Here is a 23506-nt window from a genome sequence, read left to right as displayed (position 1 = left end):
ATCTCTCTACCACCTGGGCTCACTATCCTCATTCCTGATGAAGGGCTCTTGCCCGAAACATCGTTTCTCCTGCTCCTCGGATGCTGCCTGACCTGCTGCGCTTTTCCAGCGCTACACTCTCGACACATCCTCCTTCCTCTAATTACAAGTTCCTTTCCAGAGCTGAGCAGATGTCCTAAACTTACCACTGGGCAGGCAACACAACTGCCTGGATTCTCAATCTTTTCTGCAAACACTGGTGTCAATCTCCCTAACACCACTAAGCTCTACTACTACCACATTTGTTATTGCGCACCCCACTTGAATGACTTCCTGCAGCACACTGCAGCCATAGTCAATTTGCTCATCGACCTTGCAGCCCCTGCACCTTTCTCAACAGGCCGAGAGAACCTTAAACCCATCAGACAATTTCAGAGGCTGACACCTTTACCTCACTCCCAGACACACCACTTCACCCTGACCATTGACAACATCAGAACATGTTCTCCTCAGTGGCGTGACTGCTTCTTGGTACAAATATTCGAGGTAACATTCTGCCTCCTTGAAGTATCATAGTGTTTGTAGTTCAGCCTCCAACTCATAAATTCAGAGCCAAAGCCACGTGAACTGCAAACATGTTTTACAGACATGCTAGCCCAGGTCACAATGGTATCCAAGAGCTCCTACATACTACAGCCTTTACACATCACTTGTCCTGGCATCCTCATGTATTTTAACTGATTAATCATATTATTCATTTTTTTGTGTCTTGTATTATACTATTTTAAATATACCACATTTTCTATAGTATGTTAAAACTTAACAACAGAAAATATGTTAACCACTTCTCAGAGACTCAACAAACAGGTAACTCCTAGTACAACAAGAACCAAGTCCAATCAACTCCAATGAATCTAGCTCAATCTCTGCTGGTCATGGGATCTCTTTCCCACCTGCTCCTCTAGGCAATGCTGACTGTCTTACAAGACCATACCTCACTATTTTATATCATATCCTGCGGATACTGAGTGAGATTTTGTAGAAGGCGTATCGACAGGGAAAGATAGATGAGGGGATAAGGGTTGAAATGAGTTGGCACAGGTGTGCAAAGGGCCATGGGGCTGGGTAGAGCTGCATAGGTTGATATGGAGGGTATGAGGAACCATGAGGAAGTTGGTGGGCGATCTGAGATAGTATGGTTGGGACTTAAGGAGTATCTGAGAATGAGGCAGATGTGGGGATGAAGGCTAGAGGGTCTTTCTGTTTAAAAAACATTTTACCAGAGACAAAGTGAACTGATCCTCAATGTGGAGACTATGGTACTGGGAAAGCACAGCAGGTCAGGCAGCGTCCGGGGAGCAGCAGAATCGATGTTCCGGGCATTAGTCCTTCATCAGGAATGAGGCCAAGGTGGGCCTTTCCAATAAACCCTCCACAGGGTCCACACGCCTGAGTGCCCATGTAGCTGCTCCTGATCTTTTTACAGGGGCAGCCCTGCTCTGGCTGCCTAGGGATCAAAGCCAGGTTTGGGAGCCAGTAATTTCTTCTGCACTCCCAACCTGAGTATGCCAATCAGGCTCACAAACAGAGAAGGTTCATGAGGGTAAATTCCCTGTGAAATCAAATCCCAACTGGACACAACACATTCAAGAGAGGAAGAGGCATTTGGGGAAATGTAACAAAAATAGATTGAAATAAAGGAACAGGAACTATTTGATAGCTACTTGTTTCCTTTCGCTTATCATAGAGTCTCTGTCCCATATACAATGGGTAGGGCATGTTTGGAAGCTGCCTCCAATGCAGCTCAACATTTCCTAACAACTGAAGGCCTAGGGCACAAAATCTACAACTTGCCTGTCTCATCCAATACCTATGTCATGGTATCACCTGCAAACTGTGGAGTTCATTTTAAAAAGGGGACTGTACAACTGTGAACGCATCAGGTTCTTACCCTTGTTCTTCTCTGGTCACGTCCTCAATTGTCTGAGGGTGGCCAAACTACACTTATTCTGTGAATGTGTTAGAGTTAGGCCCTAAGTCCAGCTCAGTCTGGACAGGATCAAAATCTGGCAGCTGACCCTATTCTCAACTACATGAGACCCTATTCTTAACTACAACCAAGCTAACCCCTCCCACCCCCACTTACTTCTACACAACTAATAAACTTGCCCAGTAAATGGTATCCACGTGATAGAAAATACTGTACGGCAATGGCCAACCCTTTAAAAATCTCATTATTCATTGAATTTAGTTGTAAATAATGGTGTGTTGGATGAACTGAAGGCCTTTCTCATTATTAACACATTCAGCAACAACTTGCATTGCCTTTAACGTACAAAAACAAAAACAGTCTAGCAGTGTCGTCAATCAATATCCAACACCAAGCAGAGCAGAGGAATATTTGCTCAGAAAGGTAAATTTTGAGATAAGTCCTTGAGGAAGAGAGGGAGAGAGACAGAGTGAGTTAGGATGGGAATGTCAAAGCTTGGAGCCTTGGTAACTGATGACTCAATGTTGGAGCTGTTTAAAAACAGGAATATGTTCATGCAGCTAGAATTTGAAGAGCACAGAAGCTTTTGAGACTTCAGGAGATAACAGATAAAGGGAGCAACAAGAATATGCAAGGATTTGAAAATGGCTGGGAATTTAAGAAGTAGGAAAAGGCAATGAGTTCGCCCAACTCAGTCCACTATTCACCTCCTGGTTTAAAGGAATATATTGACTCAAGGCAACTGTCCAGTGCTAATAAATATGTGGATCAGTTATGCACACCATTGGCACCTAGAACTTTACATCAAACTCAGCCAATGTGTATCTGCAACGGATTAGCAATCACTAGGGAAAAGCATTTCTAAAAGCCACAGGCTCACAGCCAATATACCGCCTTGAGCCACTCCTGTGGGTGTTGTACTCAGTTACCTGCTTGCTGGAGGACATGCTCGCTAGTGCACTGATGCTGCCCGTATCCGCGACAACCATGGCCGATGGAAAGCGTGTAGTGTGGGAATACTGGGGAGGATCTGGCTTGTGTGTGTACACTGGAACGAAACCAAAACAGAACAGCAGAGTTAGATGAGTGACTCCTTCACTAACCTTGAATCCTCAAGCTGATGATGTTTTCACAATCTGTGCTTGTTCCATCATGTAGGACATTAAAGACAAGTTTCAGATAATGAGTAGAACAGGGTATTGTGCTTTTACATTAATTTGTAAACTGTAATGCTTAATTTAAAGCAACTTGCAATGTAAAATATTTTTCTGTCAAATAAAGCAGTATTATTAGTTGAGGAGGATTTGTGCAGGCCACTGTCTCGTAGATGTTTACAGCACAGAAACAGGCCATTCGGCCCATCAAGGCCACACTAGTCACAGAGATGTACAGCACAGAAGCAGACCCTTCGGTCCAACCCAGAGAAAGTGAGAACTACAGATGCTGGAGATCAGAGTCGAGAATGTGGTGCTGGAAAAGCACAGCAGGTCAGGCAGCACCCAAGGAGCAGGTGAATTGATGTTTCGGGCATAAGCTCTTCATCAGACCCTTTGGTCCAACTCATCCATGCTGACCAGATATCCTAAACCAATCGAGTCCCATTTTCCAGCACTTGGTCCATATCCCTCTAAACCCTTCCCTATGCATATACTCATCCAGATGCCTTTTAAATGTTGGAATTGTCCCAACCTCCACTGCTTCCTCTGGCAAACTCTGATGACATCAATCCCATTTTACAGCTTTGGGATCATAGCGCTGGGGATAATGGCAACACAAGTGAATATTTAAATATTGCTTATAGTCATCATCACTGCACACAGAGGCACATACAGAAACAGCATGTAAGATTGGAGGGATCTTTACTCTGTAGCTAACCCTGTGCGTATCTGTCCTGGGAATGTTTGATAGCGATAATATCAAGGGAGCTTTACTTTCAATTAAAATAATAGAAGGAGATCTACTTTCAGTTTAGTTTCTGCTTAAAAGAGTTAAAGGGAGCTTTGCTCTGCATCCAACCCCACACTGTACCTGTTCTGGGAAGTTTTGATGGAGACAGCATTGAGAGAGTTTTAACTTCAGTTTTAAAAAGGTAGAGGAGACTCTACTTTTGGTTTAAAAGAGGAGAAAGAGCACCAGTGATTCCACAAGCTTATGGTGCTACAAGTCACATCTAGGGAGACAAGTTAACAAGCTTTCTTTGCAAAAGAGCTCAATGAAAAGGACAGTGCCAGGCAAACACATCAGAAACAAGTTCAGCTGGTCTGCAACAGGGCTGTGTCTTGCCGACCACCAATAAGAGGTGGGCCGATAGCAAATTGGCAACCCGTTTCCACTATTCACCTCAATGTGAACGGAAGCCAGGCCCACTGTAAATGATGCACACGTTTATTATAAAGCCATTTTATAGTGCACCTTCAAATTTCTCCTTCCCTTCACAACGTGTGACTATATAGCAAATAGGTCCAAGCCACTGGACAGGAATGTCTGAAGATTTGAAATCCACCCCACACCTCATGTGGCAGCAGTAGCAGCCTTTTAAACTGCATTTAACTTCAACTCTCCCTCCCATTCCACCAAGGACATGCAGGTCCTGGGCCTCCTCCATCACCAAACCTTCACCACCCGACACCTGGAGGAAGAACGCCTCATCTTCCGCCTCGGGACCCTGCAAACACACAGGATCAATGTGGATTTCACCAGTTTTCTCATTTCCCCTCCCTCCACCTTAACCCAGTCCCAAGCCTCCAATTTGGCATCGCCCCCTTGGCCGGTCCTACCTGTCCATCTTCCTTCCTTCCCATCTATCCGCTCCGACCTATCTCTACCACCCACACCTTCATGTACCTTTCACATTCACATTCCCAGCTACCTTCCCTCCCCCCCCCCCCAGAGCCATGCCTGTCCCATTTATCTCTCAGCATCCTGCCTTGGCCCACAAGCCTCATTCCTGATGAAGGGCTAATGTCTGAAACGTCGATTCTCCTCTTCCTTGGATGCTGCCTGACCTGCTGCGCTTTTCTAGCAACACATTTTCAGCTCTGATCTCCAGCATCTGCAGTCCTCACTTTCTCCTTTTAAACTGCATTGTTTGTTTAAAGATGAAAGAAGTTCCTCCAAAAAGAGGAATCAATTTTCCAAATGCTATAAGTGAAACAGACTGGGTGATGATTTACTGGCAGGAATCCAAAGCACATTTGGTAGGCAGTTATGCCCCATAACATCACACCTGGAGTCTGGAGCTCAGAGGTTCCAGTACTCCACAACATTGCCACCTAGAACAGTAGGAGGCATTGCACAAACCAAGCATTGTTTTGCTAAACGTAATGAACAAAAACGAGTATCACCCAAGAAAGTAACGTTTAAATACATAACGTTTGTTGCTCAAATTTTGCCCAGATTTTGCCATTAGCAGTAAAGAGAAAGTATTTGCTAGTAATCTTAAATAAAACTGTCCACCAAGACCTGGTGATGACTGTGACTGGATTTTCCGCTTTCCTGAAGCAATTTAAATCTGTCACCGTGTCACTTGGAATGCAGCCACTGAGATACCAGCCAGGAGGGTAAGTGACCAATCACATCGCAGTATTCAAACAGTAAGCCAGGAAATGTGAAAACTATTGAATCTCTTCACTTTTACCATAAATTTCCAGATAATGGCAACTTTATGATCAAATTAAGTCAGAGACTACAAGGATCCTTGGGTTTATAAGTAAAGGCATAGAGTATAAAAGCACAGAACCTCTACAAATCATTGCTCAGACCACATTTGGAGCATTGCGTTCAGTTCTGGCCACCATAGTTAAGGAAGGATGTTAAAGTCCCAGACAGAGTGCAAAGGACATTTACTAGAATGATATCAGGAATCGAGAGATTTTAGACACAAGGAAAGATCAGAGAGATTGGGCTTATTCTCCTTACAGCAGGGAAGAGAAACAGAAGATCTTATTGAGGGTGTTCAAATTATGAACAGTTTTGACAGGGTAAAGAAGGATGTCCTATTTCCATTAGATGGCCTGTCAGTAACTGAAGTGCATAATTTTAAGATGGTCAGCTAGAGAGCTAGGAGTGAGACGAAGAGAAATGTCTTTACTCAGAGAGTTGTTAGGATTTGGAATGCTCTGCCTGGAAGAGTGGTGGAGGTGGATTCCATACAAGGTTTCAAAAGAGAGCTGGATGTCTATTTGAAAATGATGAAAAGGGAGATGGCTGGAGAATGGGACTACCTGTGTAGTTCGTTCGAGAGCTGATACAGACACGTGGGTCAAAAAGCCTCCTTCTATACTGTAAAATTGTGTAATGCTCTGATTCTATGAAAGAGAGGGGAAAAGGAACATTTCTGTTTCAAAAATCAACTTTACAAAGAATCTGCACACTTACAGCTGATCTCAATAATTATCTCCAAATATATCCTTTTTGGACACAAGTAACTTAAAAAATTACTTTAACTGATGGGTCTAACCCTAACATAACCCTATTGAGAGCTACATGGAAGGCAAGTGCTTCCTAGTATCAGTCACAATCTCAGCCATATCTAAAAGGCTGTATGTATGGGTCTTTTTGTTCCTGTGTTCATGCAGAAGTGTTTGGCAAAGCTTTAATTATTCAGTGTCGTTCATTTTATGTTGAGATCACGATTTGTGTCGTGACTCACTAAGCATTGGCAAAGAAATCAAAGAAGGAACTTCAAACATTTTGCTTCCTGTGTAGGGGGGTGCTAGCCGAGTGACCAGGTCACTGGACAATAATCCAGGAATTCCAAGTTAACGTTCTGATGAAACGGGTTCAAGCCTCACTATAGTAGATGGCCAAAGTTTCAACTGAATTCAGTGCTAATTTGGAATTAAAAGCCCTAATAATGGCAATTATGTAATCACTATTGATTGGTGTTCAAACCCCTCTGGTTCACTAATGCCCTTTAGGGAAGGAAATCTGCCACCCGCATCCAGTCCCCCAGTTGCTTCTTAACTGCACTCTGGCTAATTAGGGATTGATAATAAATGCTGGTCAACATAATGATGCCCTCATCTCATCAACATGTAAAAAGAAAGGCATCTTATTCTAACCTTACCCAATAAGAAAGAACACTCAACAGAGGCCGGGGGCAAGATCCCTTTGCTCCAGTCTCTACTGCTTTACTCCAAAATGTAAGTTAGAAGGTAATGTGATATATGGCTCTGAATCTTAATTTTTTGAACTACATTGTAATTATTACCTACATCGCATCCCACTCCCCGACCATTTCAAAAGCAATAGACAGCTCTCTGATTGTCTGAAAGAAGCTGCCAAGTTACTGAACATATTAAAGAAAAATCTATTTTCAACGATGAATGTTTTTAAAAAACAATTTCCTTGGGCTTTAAAATCCAAAAGCAAATATGAAAGTGAATTTCTTTAAGATATGCAAGTTAGGGTGAGGTACAATCTCACAGGCCATTAAAATATCAGTTTGTGCTGTGTTACCTGATTTGGGTTGAAACTTTATTGCTGGAACAGCACAGCAGGTCAGGCAGCATCCAGGGAACAGGAGATTCGACGTTTCGGGCACAGGCCCACAGGAAGAAGGGCCTGTGCCCGAAACGTCGAATCTCCTGTTCCCTGGATGCTGCCTGACCTGCTGTGCTGTTCCAGCAATAAAGTTTCAACTTTGATCTCCAGCATCTGCAGACCTCACTTTCTCCTCGAAGATTTCAACTTTCTCCTGTGTTACCTGATCTCAACTGAAGGGTCGGTGATGAGATGTTGGTGCTTTAATTGAGTTGAAGAGATAATAATCAATGTTGATTTGATTCCGGGTCACTATCGAGTGGCTTACATTAGAATACTGGGAGAGAATCCCCAGGCTTGACTCAGACGCTCCTTGAGGGAGAACACCCTTTAACAGTCATTGCCCGAATTCCCAAAGGAGATGTTGTTGTGTACATTTGTGAGTCACGTGATACCAGACTAGGTCAGGAATCACCGAGATTCAGAGAGCCTAATATTGTGATATTAATTTGCTGGTCAATTATGCCACTGGGGCTATTTGATGAATTAAATAAGCAAACCAAATCCTTTTCAAAAGCAACATTTTGCAAGTTTCCATTTTAAATCTATCACTTTTGGAAACACTGATGTCATTGGAAAGGCTGGAGCTTATCGCCCATGCTCAGAGAAGCTGGTGGTGAGCTTCTATGTTGATCTGCAACAGTCCAAGTAGTGAAGGTACCCTCACAGTATTCTTAGGGATAGGACATTTAGGATTTTGAAGGCATATCAACACACTCCAAAGATGTGAGGGTGTGAGACTTGGAGGGAAACTTGCAGGTGATAACAATGTCATTCATTTACTAAATAATTCTTCTGGTTGGAGGAGGTCACTGGTCTGGGAAGTGTTGCTGCTGAAGTTGTCTCAGTAGCTTGCTGTGGGATATTCTGCAGAAGGTGTACAGTACATTGTAATCACTGGTGTGTAGGGAAGAGGAGCAGGTCCAACACATTGCAGTTTACAACACAAGAGGCCATTAGAATAGGGATGCCAGCCCAAATGCAGGGCATGTATAAAATTATTTCCATTTTTGTGTAATCTTAATAATTTCTCTTCATGTTGCTGAGGTTAGTTAGTTGATCTTTTATATGCAAGATGGCAATGGAACCTGCAGGGATTCCCTGCTCTCACTTCACAGAGCCACATAGTGGCCACATCATGTAACTACATTGTGACCACCGACGCAGAAAAATCACAGGCAAAATATTGACACAGCAACTTATGATTCAGTTACAATAGGGTTAATATTATAGAGAAAGCAATATACAAGCTGGTTTATTGTTGTGCTGATTTAGGTCTCTAATCCTGCTGGCAGTCTGAGGGTTAATAGTACCTCATAAAAATTTCATCAAGGCCATGAAATAAATTTTAATTTCAAAATGAGAATGCCAGCCCCAGCAACTCCTATTGTAAAATAAAGCTATATACCAATTGACTCCCAGTCAGGAGGTTTTGGGACCGAGACCCAGCATTGCCTCACATTTGAACTTGACTGCCTGATAGTTTGCCACATGTTATGGCGGAACGGTGAGCACTTAGCCAGATCTGAATTCGGAAGGACCCTTGGTCCAATTGATTCCATCTTTAATGAACAGTGACCCCCCAACACCCCACCCCAACCCCCACCTCTGTAGAAGACCACTTTGGGTCTAATGTATCTTACACCCAGGCTGCCAGCCTTGTGCTTGCTCTCCAACAGGCTTGTCCTGTGCACAGACCCTAGCCTTCCTCACCCTTCAGGGCGTGAGTAAGACAGACTGGGAGTGGTTCTGAGAAGGAAACTTGAGAAAATCCATACTTTCCAACACCACAGTGGCCAGGGAGATTCAGTGAGGGTGTGGAGGAGAGAAAAGCTCCTTTTGGAAACAGAAAACAAGAATGTTCTAGCCAAGGTAAGGAAGAGATCCGGCTTTACACTTATTTCATTGAGAGCTTAAAGATGACTCAAGGGCTGCAGTATCTGTGTGACTTCAACTGGGTAACCAGGCAAAAAGACGTTGGCAGGAACTGAAAACACTTAATCATCCAACTTTCATTAGGCTGCGAGGTCCTTTTTCAAATAAAAAAAACACTGAACAGCCAACCTCCCACTCCAAGCCATGACAACGTCTTACTGTGAGAGTTCTGCAGCTGGGTCACTGTGGCCATGAACGGTTGCTGTGACATGTGACTCTGAGACTGCTGCATGATTGGCTGCTGATGCGGACTGTGAAGTTGCTGTGAAAACTGCACAGGTTGTAGAGCTGCCAGGCTACCTGCTGTCACGCTGTTTATAACAGGAACACTCTGCCCCTGGGATGTGCTTATACCTGGAAAATCAAAAAAAAAACACAAAGACAGGGCAACAATGTCAGTACTCCATACGCAAAAATCTTTCAAAGCATCGCTCATCCAAATTCCATTTGCCCGATTAAAGTACCTCCACCCATTGCCCACCTACTCAAAAAATAAACACAGCTACAGACTGGTAGAAAGTCCCCTCACAGGACTTCACCCACAGGTGGTACCGTACTGACCGAGGGGTAGATATGTGCACGTCAGTTCCCATACTGTCCTTTTACTCAACTGTGGGATGTGGGTGTGGTTAGCTAGCCAGCATTTCTCGCCCGTCCCTAGTTGCCCTTGAGACAGTGGTGGTGACCTGTCTTCTTGAACCACTGCAGTCCACATGCTGTGGGCTGACCCACAATGCCGAGGGAGAGAATTCCAGGATTTTGACCAGAGACAGTGAACGAACAGAGATAGATTTCCAAGTTGGGACGGTGAGCGGCCTGGAGGGGAGGTTGCAGGTGGTGGCGTTGCCGTGTATCTGCTGCCCTTGTCCTTCTAGATGGAATCGGTCGTGGGGGTTGGAGAATGCTGTCTGAGGATATTTGGTTAATTTTTGCAGTGCAACTTGTAGATCGTACACACTGCTGCTACTGAGCATTGGTGGTGGAGGGAATGGATGCTTATGGATGTGATGCCAATCAAATGGGCTGCTTTGTCTGAGGTTACCACAAAGGTCCCACCTTCTCAATCTCTCCCCTTGCCTGAGGTGTGGTGACTCTGAGGTTAAACTCACCACCAATCATCTCTCTAATGAGAGAGCAACCTTATGGTCCTTTGGGACTATCCTGACTTCGACTTTTTTTTAAATCTTGTTAGAGTTGGGAGCAAGTTCTTTGAGTGAGCTGCCACTAGATTTGCAGCTGGAACATACACAGTTTTTAACTTTATGTTTGATTCAGATACTCATCAGATTCACAACAGACACAGATTTTAAAGTGGAAACTGAGCAATGACAGAATTAACTGGACAGGAAACAAATTCAAATGAAATTAAGATTATTCCAAGACAAATATCAATCAGTTCAAATAGTGACTAACACAGGCAATAGCCTTCGCAAAAATATAAGGCATAGGGGTAGGACTAGGCCTCACGAGGCCTCTTGAGCCTATTCTGCCATTTAGTTCTCGTCCTTGTCCCAAACCTTATTTCGTATTTCCCTAATCCTTTACTACCTCTACGGTTTAAAAAAGTTAGATAAAATAAAAGCTGGATCTTTTGCTTCATGGCTGGATGTTTCAATATGGGATTTGATCAGACAGATGGGAAAGGCTGAATGATCTCTGTAATAACGCTCATTCTACACATTCAGAATTCATCGGTGCTTTGGAGATTTAAGCAACACTGACATGGCCTTGTTTGTTGTCAGTCCCAATTCCTCTCTGAATATTAGATTAGGCCACTTCAAAGTGAGTTAAGAGTCAGTCATCAAGTGCAGAATACAGTTTCTAGTAGGCCTGGTCTTGTAGGGGTGGCCAAATCTCTTCCCAAAAGGACTATTAGTGAGCCAGTTGTTTTTTTTTTCTAATGAGTATTCAGCACTATTATGGCCATAACTGAGAGAGCAGTCTCTGCCTTGCTTGGGAGACAGACCAAGCCTTGACTCCTGATTAATGTTAGTTTCCCTGGCACTAATGCAAAGCAAGGACACTGCAGAGTGAGAGTAATTACAGCCAAAATCATTCTCAACTCAGAAATAGTTTGTGAAAATAATAATGCCCTTTTCAGTAAAATTATATTTCTGAATCTGGTTGATTTTCCTCTATTTTAAAGCCACGTGTTGATAAGATATTAAGATAGACAAAGATTTCCAGAGTCTTGCTCAATGGGAGTGCAGTTCAGGGAATCTCCATGTGTTTCATGCCAAGCAAATCCCTATATCCAGATTGCAACTAATTTCTTGGATGCTGGGATTCAGTACTTCCCCTCCAGTGAGATTCTGGGCAGTAAGCATCACAAATGAGCCAACACCCACACATATGGACTTCTCAGGAGCAGTCACTAGATAATCCTCTACTGCTGTCTGCTCTCTTCTGCAGAAATGCTGATTCTGATAATGATGATCAATTCACTAGGGTGTAGAGGTGAAGCTAATATACTGTATTTCCTGCCAGTGGATTCAATGTCCACTATCTCCACCACTGGTGCACTATGTTATGAACAATGTGCAGTGCAGCCATTCAGTAAGGCTACTTTGACAGTGCCTCCCAATTCCTCAACCTTTACTGCTGAGGAGGTCAACCAAATGATGGAAATATCATTTTCTTCAGACTTCCCTCCAAGTGAGAACCTGTCACAACTGGGACATATACACTGTCATTCCTTCATCATTGTTGGAGTTCCCTAGTTGACACCATCCCCACAAGGACCAAAGCTCAAGCCAATGAGCCACCACCATTTCTAACCCACTAAAGGTGGACAACAACTTCAGCCCGGCCAGTGCTTCCACATCCAGCAAACAAATAATTAGCAAAGAAAGAAAAGAGGCACACTCCTTCTCGGCCTGCCTCCCTCTCGAGAGCTCTGATTCTCATTTGAAATGCTACTAAGATCAGCTATTTGAGATGAGATGTGAGTCGACCATGACATCCTTATTGGACAGTGCCACATTAATTGGTGTATCTATTTTGACAGCAGAACCACAATCTTATGGCAAATCTCTCATGAATAAATATGAACACAAGGCCCCAGAACATTATGAAACTCTCATTGCAAAGCGGAAGAACAAGTGGAACGCCAGGTTAGTTGGAAAGAGGGCATACTTTGTGCTATCGCCATGACTCCAGAGAGGGGGTTGATGATGAGATTCTGTGTTTGTTGGTGATTGTGATGTGGAGGTTGTGACAAGCTGTGAATATTTGTCAACGTGCTGACCGGAGGCAGAGGTCCACCTGTAGCAGTGATCTAAACAAAGAAGAGAAAAGAGAAACCAGATCAGATACTAGTTGAAACTTGTTCAGAAGTTACTCATTTAGTGGCATGTGTTCAGCCAGTGGGTGTAAGAGCTTGTTAAGTGGATCATTGCATCTGTAAACAGTGAGTATTACAAACCATTTTGTATCAAACAGCTCTTTTTATTCATAGGCACAAGGAGAAGGTTCTAGATTTTGTCCCTGACACAATTGTGACTTCCTTTTCAAAAGTGACCAATCTCTGTTGGTTTGCTACCATTTTTATAAGAATTTGTATCCTGAAACAGCTCAGTGTTATTTTCCCCATCAATACCATAAAGTGAGCATTAGTGGAAATACTCTTCTAAATCAAATGGACCTAGTCAAAGGCCACATTGGGATCAATTGTCTTTTCCAGTATTTATGCTCATGAAAAGAAATGACAAGTTTCAAAGAACTTATACAGCATGTACAGACACTCTACATACTTACGCATACATTTATAAAAGAGGCAAATTGTGAATTGTTTGATGAAGTAACAGATTTATGAAGGGGTCAATGGATGCTCTGTCTAAATATTAAGAAAACATTTGGTAAAGCTTCACATAAAGAGATGGGTTAAAAGCTTGCGGCTTATATACTTTGATAAAAACATGGTTAAGGATAGAAAACAGCAACTTGAGGTGTACAGATATTTTTCTGACAGGAGGATATAGACACTGGTGTTCCGCAAGGGTCAGTACTAGGGTCACTGCTTTCAACCAATCAACTTTGGTAAAGCATGGAGAGGCAAGAAGGATGGATAGAGAGTGGGGCTGAGGAACTGTCAAACAGAGAGACTTGATGCATTTTGGTAAAAGGGTTAGGAAAAGGGCAACAGGAACTTTAATGCCACAGAACAAAAGAGTCTAATGGGATAGAGGGACCCGAGGGTTCATGCACATTGATTTCTGAACATGATAGGTACTGAGACTGTGGTTAACAAAGCACATAGGATCTCTATCTTCATGAGACATTGAGTTCAAAAGTGAGAAGGTTTTACTAAAAGTTTTATAAAGCTCTGGTCAGACAACAACAGTTGCAGTGTGTCCAGTTCTGGCCACCACATTTTAGGAAGGACGTGGTGGTGCAGAGGAGATTCACCAGAATGGTGCCGGTGATGAGGGGCTACAAGGTTAGGTAGAGATGCCAAAGTTGTTTCTCTGCAGATGAAATAAAGCAATTCCCATTAGCTGATGGCTAGGAGACATGAACCAGAGTTTTGGGTAAGACATAGAGGAGATTGAAATAAAGGTCTGTGAGTAGATCTCTTTAGCAGCGAGTAGGTAATTACAGGAGAACAGTGCCTACAGAGTGCAGGGAGAGATGATCAATGATTTCAAAAGGAGATTGGACGGGCACGTGAGAGGAATAAACTTGCAGGGCGATGGGTATAGAATGGGAGAATGGGACTGTCTGGATCTAGGTACAGATAGCCGGCAAGGCTGCAAGTCAATGAGCCAAAACATCTCCCTCAAAGATTTAGTGACTCTTTAATTCAATGAGTCCTCCAGTGAGTAACTCCCAGCACTAATTCCTTCTCATTATCTCCTCCGCACAGGAAGTGTAATGTGGTGCCCTGCATTCACTGACAGCAGGTACGTACCATCAGTAAATAGTGCAAATCACCATTAAATGGTAAGTGGCTGCCAGCTACAATGTAATTGCTGTTAATGGCTGTCAATTGAAAAATTCTGTTTTGAAAATTGACTGCAGCATGCAGCTTAGCAGAGAAAATTAACTTAAGGTGTGGACAGCCTTCCAAGATCAATAAGGGGAGGCTTTTTGCGTTTAGGAGAAACTCAGACTTACCTTTCCTCACAGAATCGAATATCTTTACCATCTGACCCTTTGGGTCTGTGCTGGCTCTCTGACAGAACTCTCCACATCATATCCCCTTTTCCCTATCACTATTAACATTTCACTTTTTACTATAAATTTATCTACTTTTTTTTGAAAACCTTTACAGATTAAATCAATGGTTTAAGTTTTATATTGCAAGTGTTGTTATCAACCTCTATATTCAAAGAGGTTTTTGGTGGGAGGGTGGAGTTTGTGTTTTTTTTAAAATCCCCTTTTAAATCCCTGAAGGTGCTTGCTGGATCCTAATACAGTTTACTGCATCCCAAAATGGTCTGTCTTACTTCCCAGACAATTGGCACTTATGCTGTGAAGAATTTCCTCCGTCCATAAATACTACATATTGCCTTTAATACAAGGGAGCTTTGATGGAAACTCTTTAGTTCCAGCTGGTTCTTTGGTTGATGGAACATGTTCATTGGCAGAGCAGGGAAAAATGTCCATGCAAAATGCGGAATGTTCCAGGCCTGCACAGGCAGATGGTGCATGAAAAGTTTTCTGACGTCGTTCCCTGCACTGGCCTTTTTTACCACAGGGCACCTACCCCAACCCTGGTATGGTGCCCATCGAATTGAGTACTCTGATCCTGGTTTAAGGCAGTTCATTGTAATGTTCCAGTCAGTCTCTACTTATTGATTAGTAAGGGGATCAAGGGGAGAAGGCAGGAAAATGGGATTGAGGAGCGTGTCAGCCATGATCGAATGGTGGAGCAGACTCAGTTTGTTAAATGGCCTAATTCTGCCCCTATATCTTATGATCTTATGGTCCATGGTCATTTTCTGGTGATGATGAGAGGCCGTTTAGCTGTCTGTGGGAGTGAACACTTTGTTTGAGGCTGGCTGGGGGTGGGAAGAAAGTATTAGTGTTCAGGGCTCCAGACAGGCCCACCCGTCTCACCTACCTCGCGGAGTGGGAGTGCCGTTAAATTCCCTTGCAGAAGGAATCCCTGCTCCTCCCGAATAATGTTAGCCTGATGGGCTTTCATATTTCTTCATTAAATTCTTTAAAGTCCTTCATGTTGAAGAACCCCCTTCTGGTTGTTTGCTTTTTATTGTTGGCAGATGCTGCCCTGAAGCTGGAGATTTTCCGATGTCCCAAACCCAACTCCCTCATTTCCACTGTGGCTTTGGTAGTCTGCCTGCCATCTTGTTTTGGACAAAAAAAAACTTGTCTCTGGTTAAAATTCCAACCAGTGACCGTTACCCTTCGGGGGTGCTGGGTTAAGGATCCAAGGGTTGTCCCGGTTCTTCTTTCCTACCCTCCCAAAACTGAAAATCTAGCCCAAGGAGTTTGTGCCGTAAATGGGGACGTGATGTGTGTGCATGATTCCTGAATCACGATTAGAAAATACGCTTGAGGTGCAGTTATCCAACGCAGTGGGGTCTCAGCCAGATTGCCATTGGAGGTGTAGGAGACAATGGGTAAATATCTGATACCAACCATCTTCTGTGGAACTTCCTGAGAAAAGGGTCAGCCCCTCTCTGACCATTTTCTCATACTTCCTAGCAGCAAACTGACCAATAAGCAGCTGATCTCGAACCCTTCCTCTTCATCATGTGCGAGGACATTGAGTCATAGAGATGTGCAACATGGAAACAGACCCTTCGGTCCAACTTGTCCAGGCTGATCAGATATCCCAACCTAATCTAGTCCCATTTGCCAGCACCTGGCCCACATCCCTCCAAACCCTTCCTATTCATATACCCATCCAAATGCCTTTTAAATGTTGCAATTGTACCAGCCTCCACCACTTCCTCTGGCAGCTCATTCCATACACATACACCCTCTGTGTGAAAAAGTTACCCCTTCGGTCTCTTTTATATCTTCCCCTCTCACCCTAAACCTATGCCCTCTAGTTCTGGACTTCCCCACCCCAGGGAACAGACATTGTCTCTTTATCCTGTCCATGCCCCTCATGATTTTGTAAACCTCTATAATGTTTTGTAAACCTCAGTCTCCGACGCTCCAGAGAAAATAGCCCCAGCCTATTCAACCTCTCCCTATAGCTCAAATCCTCCAACCCTGGCAACATCCTTGTAAATCTTTTCTGAACCCTTTCAAGTTTCACAACATCTTTCCGATAGGGAGGAGACCAGAATTGCACACAATATTCCAACAGTGGCCTAACCAGTGTCCCGTATAGCCGCAACATGACCTCCCAACTCCTGTGCTCAATACTCTGGGTCCAAGGCAGAAATTAAATTGAAATTGAATTAAATTGAAAACGAAAGAGGCAAAACAAGAAATAGGGAATAGGTCACAGTACAGTAAGGGTTGAAAGGCCAGTGGGTCACAAGGGGAAAGAAAGCCGAGGCAGGTAAGAGTTCCATTGCTTGGAAACAAAGTAGGAGGTTGTATAGTGAGCCCAGACTGGAAAATTGGATTGGAAAGCAATAGAGAGAAAGGAAAGTTGGAAGAAAAGGTAGAAAAACAAAGGAAATAGGAAAAAAGAAAATAAAGCTTCTTTTGTATCGCTTTGACATCCTTTGGCACTTTGCATACAACAAAATTATGTTTCAGTGTGCAGTAACTGGTACATAGGCAATGACAGTTAGGGAACGTCAGAGAAACTAAGTGAGAAATGAAGTAAATTAGTTTATTATCAATATGATTGTCACCAGTGATAAAGAATAGTGTCACACCCCAAAACACAACTTGACAATGTGCTTGATCAATAAATTGAAAAGGTTTCTTTGTCAGCTTTATTGCTTGAGTACTGAACTTGCACATTTAGTGCTGTGCAGGCTAAGGGTTACTGCACTGCCTTGCAGTTCTGACCTATTCTGGATTCCAGACCTTGCTCTCCTACAATGCTCTCATTGTCTTGTATGAGTCTGCCCGCCATTAAAAAGCGACTTGTTTGTTTTGCCTTCTCGGACTCTTATCTTATCAGCACTGCAGTTACAATAGTGCAGGTGTACTCACCATCTTGCCATCAGGTGACAGCAGACTGTGGCTTGGGTCCAGGTTTGCTGGCGAGACTTGCTGTAAAACTGTTTGGCTTGTTACCATGGCGCTGTTACCATGGTGGCTGATTGCTGTGGAAGAGGAGACTTCACTGGTCCCTTGCTGGCCATATCGCACGCCTCCTGCACAAAATAAATTCAAAATCAAATACACTGAAATTGACTGAATTGTATCTTAGCCTTCTTAGCCCAACAGAGAGCAAACAAAAAAAAAACACGTGAAGTAAACACTGACATGGTGGCAGGGGCAAAGGTGAAAGGTCTCTGGTGTACCTAAGTACGTCAGTCAATACACTGCCTGTGTTCCCACTAAGCAGCAGAATGAAAAGACCAACATTTCAGTGTGCAAACCTGGATGTGGTAAGAACATCAAACCATGCCACAAATCAAAATAGGCATTTAACTCTATAATGGAGGAAAAGCCAAGGTGATAATTCTAAATGCAGTTAAGAATTTCAGCCCCACGTAGGTTTCTTCTGTTAGAAAATAATTCTTCCCAGCCTTTTTAGAAGTTGTGCTACGTGATAAAATCTAAATGAAATTCTAAGCCCTGATATCTGTTGAAAGTGCTAGAACTGCTGCATCCCCCTACTTAATTCTGAACAGGACAGTAATCCGTAATGCAGGTAGTCAGATAGGAGGCAATCTCAACCCAACAGATCAGCAAGTCTCCACAGGGCTGTTGGTGACTGACATGTTAACCGCACATGGAGGGATAGACCTGTCACAGCAGTCTGGGATTTTCTTTCTCCAACTCCACTCCAAATAATCCTGAAGGTTAATGCCTTGAAGAGAAGGATGGAGCTAACAGACAAGTAGTAAGAAGTGTCCAAGTGGTCTGGTTTGGTAAGCTGCTGAGTATCAGCTGGTTAAACTCAACTTGAGCAGCCCAGGCCTGAATCCCCATGGATTGTTTCATGGCATGGTGTTCTTAATGGGAAAGGGTGTGGCCTTGCTACCAGGTGAACAAAGTCTGTGTGGACGACTCAGGGGTTAGATGCCCCATTTCACCAGAAGTAATTCGCCATCTCACATCAAACAGGATAGCAACACACCTCGAATTCATGTCACTTCAGAGAGCACGTGAGCAGGAAGATCCTTGTGAGCAGGTCGCTGACTGTTAGTGAGGCAGCAATTCTAAACCTTGTACTCTCGAGTGACCGCGAGATAATATTAGCCTTAAACTCCAGGACTGCTTTTTTTTAAAATTAGCCTTGGGTTATGATGGATGAGGCCTTTCTTCCAGTCCATCCTGATTGTCGGGGAGGAGTAAGTGGGGATGGGGGTTGAGAGTCTCTCGCAATATAGAAATCACTGAGTCCAACTCTCAGGACGGCCCGAGGTTTGCCTCAGTTTGGGGGCTTCTGTCAGAGAGGCGTAACATTCTGAGGAAACAAAAGCACTACTGCCCGGCTCACCCTGACTGAGTAGCACCTCCTGCCAGCTGGCCATGTTGGGGCACTGATGGTTGTGGAGATGTTCATAGCCAGGAGAACCTTGACTTCCTTCATGAAGGAAGATGCCGGGCAGCGAGTGGCCTATGAAGGGAAAAAATGGGGAGAAAAGAAAGACAAGGTGAAAAAAAAATAAATGTGACAAAGAAAGCATGGGCAGACAACAACAAACCACATTTCTGTAGTGAACCCTGTGCAGGAGGAAAAGAATGTGGATTTACATAGAATCTGCCACCTCCTCAGGACACCCCAAAGTGTTTCATTACCAATTCAGCAATTCAAATACTGTCAACACATGTGACAATCAATGTTAACATTGCAAGTTCCCGCAGACATAAATGACCAGCTAGTTGGAGGTCAAAGGATAAATATTGTCCAAAACAGGAGTGGATTCCCCTTGTTCAACTTCAAAGGCACTGTCTTGTGCTCAAGTAAAAGAGGGCAAATGGTGACTTAGTTTTATAAAGCACAGCACTTCCAGCAGGGAATCCCTCCCTCAGCAAGAGGGGAATAAATGAAATGGGAAAAATTAGTCTACGTACGTTAAAGCCTAACAGAGAGAAGGTTTCGAAAAACAGGGAGGGAGGTGATAAGGTGAAAGACCAAGACTGGAATTTCCTCAGCCAAGGGGTAGCGTGACTGAGAAATAGAACATTTTGAGTTGCAACCCATATGCGCTATGAAAAATGAGCTTGATTATCACTTAAGATTGATAAATCTGTGACATCGTCACTCGATCTTAGTGCCTTGAAAGCAGCCTTTCAATTGCAATGAAAACAAGAACTGCGTTCATAGCTGGAAATGTGCCAACACAAGCAGTACCTCATATCCAGGGCAAACATTGTGAAATGCCAGGGTGATGGCATTATTGAATAATTCAGAGTCACAGTTGTCACTATTTCTCACAGTTGCCAACTTCCTTCATATTTCTGACATTGTGATGTGTGTTTGTTCTTTCAAGCTCAGAGATGGCTGTAGACAGCCATTTGTTACTTTTCTGAAAGTGTTTGGGACCTCTATTCTGTGCACTACAAACTAAACATTTCAGAGCTTGCTCTGTGCTAGCTGATCCTAACCATCAGTCACTCCTGATTGCTTTCTAGGGATTTTTCCATTATTATGGATTTTGCACAAAAAACGGACTATCCAGTGAACTACAAAGAGCCATCGACTTGTAACCCAGGGAGGAGGAAGTCAGGAAAAAAAGTCCTATTTGAGCTGGGCGCTGATTCATTCCCTTGTTCAAGTTGTAGAGCTTTAACGAAAGAGCGGAAAGTACAGTACGATTTGCAATGTCGCCTGGTTACCCTAGTTGGTTAGTCGACTAGTGTGACATTCAGAATAAAACCAACAGCATCCCCTTGTGATTCCCATTTAAACCGAGGTAACTTGGGACCCGTCTCCTCCCCCTGCCGGGACAGTGAATCCAATAGCAAACCACCTCTGACAGAAACTGCCAAGATATCAGCTCAGGATGAAGCATCAGCAGACAATGTGACAAGAGTCTTGCTGTTGGGCAGAGCACCCACGGAATGAAATGGTCACCTTACGGGCTCCCCAGTATGGTTGCATGGCTTGGTATGGATGAAAAGTCCTCACCAGGACTCCCTCATGAACCAAACAGCAGCAGAGTCAAAGAAGCAATAGGTAAAGACTAAAAAAGAAATGTTCCTTCTCTCCTAGTCCAATCCAATGTGTAGGCCAGGAAAGACAATGGGATTCCTATTGCCAAGGAAAGATAAAGAATCAATCTGACTAATCTTACTGAATAAAAACATAAACCAATGAAGATTTGCAACAGAAAGCATCATGAGTCCAAGTGAGGCTCCTGAATGACTCAAGAGTGTTCTCACCTCTTTCCCCAACACCCACCACCTGCTGAAGAGATGACAATGACAATAGGGAAGGAAACATCTGATGAGCTACAATAGGAACCTCAGGAAAGCTGTTCCCCGATACTATAAATGCTGAAACAACTCCAGCAGATGATGATGATGGCATCTGAGCTGTCAATAACCAAACACAAATAAATCCATGCACCCCGTCTCCTACTCCCTCAGCAAATGATCACCCCTTCTTCATATCGCAGATTCCTTGGTTGCCACATCTATGAATCATTTAAATGTAACCGATTATCGATTGATTATTTGCTTGAAGGAGGCATGAATTAACAGCTTTTAACTGCTTTTCAATGACCCTACATCAATGACTAAAATTTTTTTTGTAAAACTTCCATGAGGCTTCATCAATGTTAAATCAGTAGTGTACTCAGTTTCCCCATCTCTAATGCAAGCCCGTTTAGCAACGGTTTGCCTTGTAAACAGCAGCAAGACAGTAAAACCCTTAAATGGTTCTGTCGCCCAGTGGTCACATAATAGTCCAGAGGATAATAAAAAGCTTTTAGTTTACAACCCAGCCTCCTGTAAAACTGTCAGTGGGGAAAAAATCCATTATTTCTTTGGCTGTTAACGGTATCTTATATGATTGCTTGTGAAATTCTTTATAATTTTTTCACCTCTATATTCCTAAAGGGATTGACCAATGCCAGAACTCAATTCTGAGCTGTTGTACTTTTCAAAGTAAGCAATCCAGTCTGCACAGTGAATCGGATCTTATTCTCATTTACTATCCACACAGATGTACTTTCCATCTGGAGACCTGGGATATTATGAACAAGACTGAGAAACTTACATCTTATTTCCCTTCCCTTAACCAGTGTTAATTGTGACACTGTTGAGAGTGTGGTGCTAGAAAAGCACAGCAGGTCGGGCAACATCCAAGGAGCAGGAAAATCGATGTTTCGGGCATAAAGCCTTCATCAGGAAGTGCTTTCTATGTCAACTGCAACAATCCACTTGCAAGCTAGTTGGCTCCAGGGCTGTCTCAAATTCATTGCCATTTTGAGCATATCCTGCATTCACCAACTCACCATAAGTATTGCAGTAGGAAACAACAATAAAAACAGACAGGATACCCTTCGTTGTCCAGTACTTCCCGGGTGCAGAACGACTATGCCATGTTCTTCACAGCCTTCAATATCGATGAGGATGAGCACCTCGCCAAGACCTTCCCTGCGCCTTCACTTCTCGCCTTAAAACAACCAGCAAACCTTAAAGTGATCATGAGCAAACTGCCCAGCCCTCAGGACAACAACACTGCACAACCCTATCACAGCAGCCGCTGCAAGATGTGTCAACATGGATACCACCATTATGCGTGGGGACACCTTCCACCATGTACATGGCGAGTACTCATGTGACTCAGCCAACGTTGTCTATCTCATACGCTGCAAGCAAGGATGCCCTGAGGGATGGTATATTGGCAAGACCGAACAGATGCTATGACAATGGATGAATGGACACCGCACACCAACACCAGGCACCTAGTTGTGGAACACTTCAGCGGTCCAGGACATTCGGCCTCAGACCTTCAGGTGGCCATCCTCCAAGGCGGACTTCAGGACAAGCAACAACACAGAGTGACTGAGCAGAAGCTAATAGCAAAGTTCGGTATCCATGGGAATGGCCTCAACCGGGACCTTGGGTTCATGTAACACTACAGGTGACCCCACTGCATGATAAACACACACACACACCCTTACATGCACCCTCTCAAACATACCCCACCACACTTAACCAAGTTTACATACATACACATATAAACACACACACTCTATCACATGCACTCACACCCACATGCACACTCAATCTGTCACTCTGACATGCATGCACAAGTAAGCTTATGGGTGATTTTGTTTTTGCAGAATTACATTTTATTTTGCTCAAAAACTGCATGAATCCCTGTAAAACTCTGTAAAACTATACAGAGGGTTTGTCAGTCTGACATAGCATTGGGACACAGACAGACTTCATACCTATTGTTTAAAAACCTGAGCTATCTTGAGAATGTAATTTAAAAGAAGTTCTGGGACTTCCATATCAAAGAACAGAAACCAGCATATTCCATTATAAAAGATGAAAGTTTTAATCTAAGACTGTTTACTGTATCACATCTCCATGACATTGGACTCCTTTGGCTATAATTTCTGTGAGCATGATCTTATTCTCCACAGCCATCTGAATAAGGAGTGGTGCTCCAAAAGCTGGTGCTTCCAAATACGCCTGTTGGACGATAAACTGTGTTGTGTGATTTTTAATTGAATACATTCAAAGGTATGCAAACACCAAGTGTCACTACGTACTGAGGTTCTACCTGTCCCCGGTGTTGCAAAGGATGGACCTGGCCCCGCTGCCGCGGAACGCTCCGAGTAGTTGGACAGTTCCGTATCAACTCCATCTCAAGCATCAAAAACTGTAAATACAACAAACTTTTATCTACCCAGCTCCATAACCAGCGCTCCTCAAACATTCCAGAAGATTTCCCTGGCCTCGGAATTTACTCAGACGCCATTAGCCATGCGGCTGATACAGCTGCCACCCCCACGCTGATTGATGATGTCACTTCTGCCCCCATCA

The 23506-nt window shown here is 43.5% G+C and overlaps 1 protein-coding gene across 7 annotated transcripts in view; it reads right to left on the bottom strand.

Annotated features, from left to right (window-relative positions):
* hnf1ba (HNF1 homeobox Ba) overlaps positions 1–23506 on the bottom strand; it is a 98639-nt gene that overhangs the window by 23169 nt on the left and 51964 nt on the right. For 4 of the 7 annotated variants that reach the window (XM_043718363.1, XM_043718360.1, XM_043718361.1 and 1 more), the window contains exons 5-9: positions 18996–19115; positions 17537–17700; positions 12584–12725; positions 9608–9802; positions 2899–3017 (exon numbers count right to left, since the gene is read on the bottom strand). In XM_043718363.1, coding sequence (XP_043574298.1) covers positions 2899–3017; positions 9608–9802; positions 12584–12725; positions 17537–17700; positions 18996–19115 — 740 coding nt within the window. The remainder of the gene's footprint in view (positions 1–2898; positions 3018–9607; positions 9803–12583; positions 12726–17536; positions 17701–18995; positions 19116–23506) is intronic. The other 3 variants (XM_043718366.1, XM_043718365.1, XM_043718364.1) reach the window with 1 other exon arrangement.

Source organism: Chiloscyllium plagiosum, chromosome 28, assembly GCF_004010195.1.
Source record: "Chiloscyllium plagiosum isolate BGI_BamShark_2017 chromosome 28, ASM401019v2, whole genome shotgun sequence".
In the NCBI taxonomy this organism is placed as follows: domain Eukaryota; kingdom Metazoa; phylum Chordata; class Chondrichthyes; order Orectolobiformes; family Hemiscylliidae; genus Chiloscyllium; species Chiloscyllium plagiosum.
The sequence above is the reverse complement of the archived record's forward strand: the minus strand, read 5'-3'. Positions and strand labels throughout refer to the sequence as shown.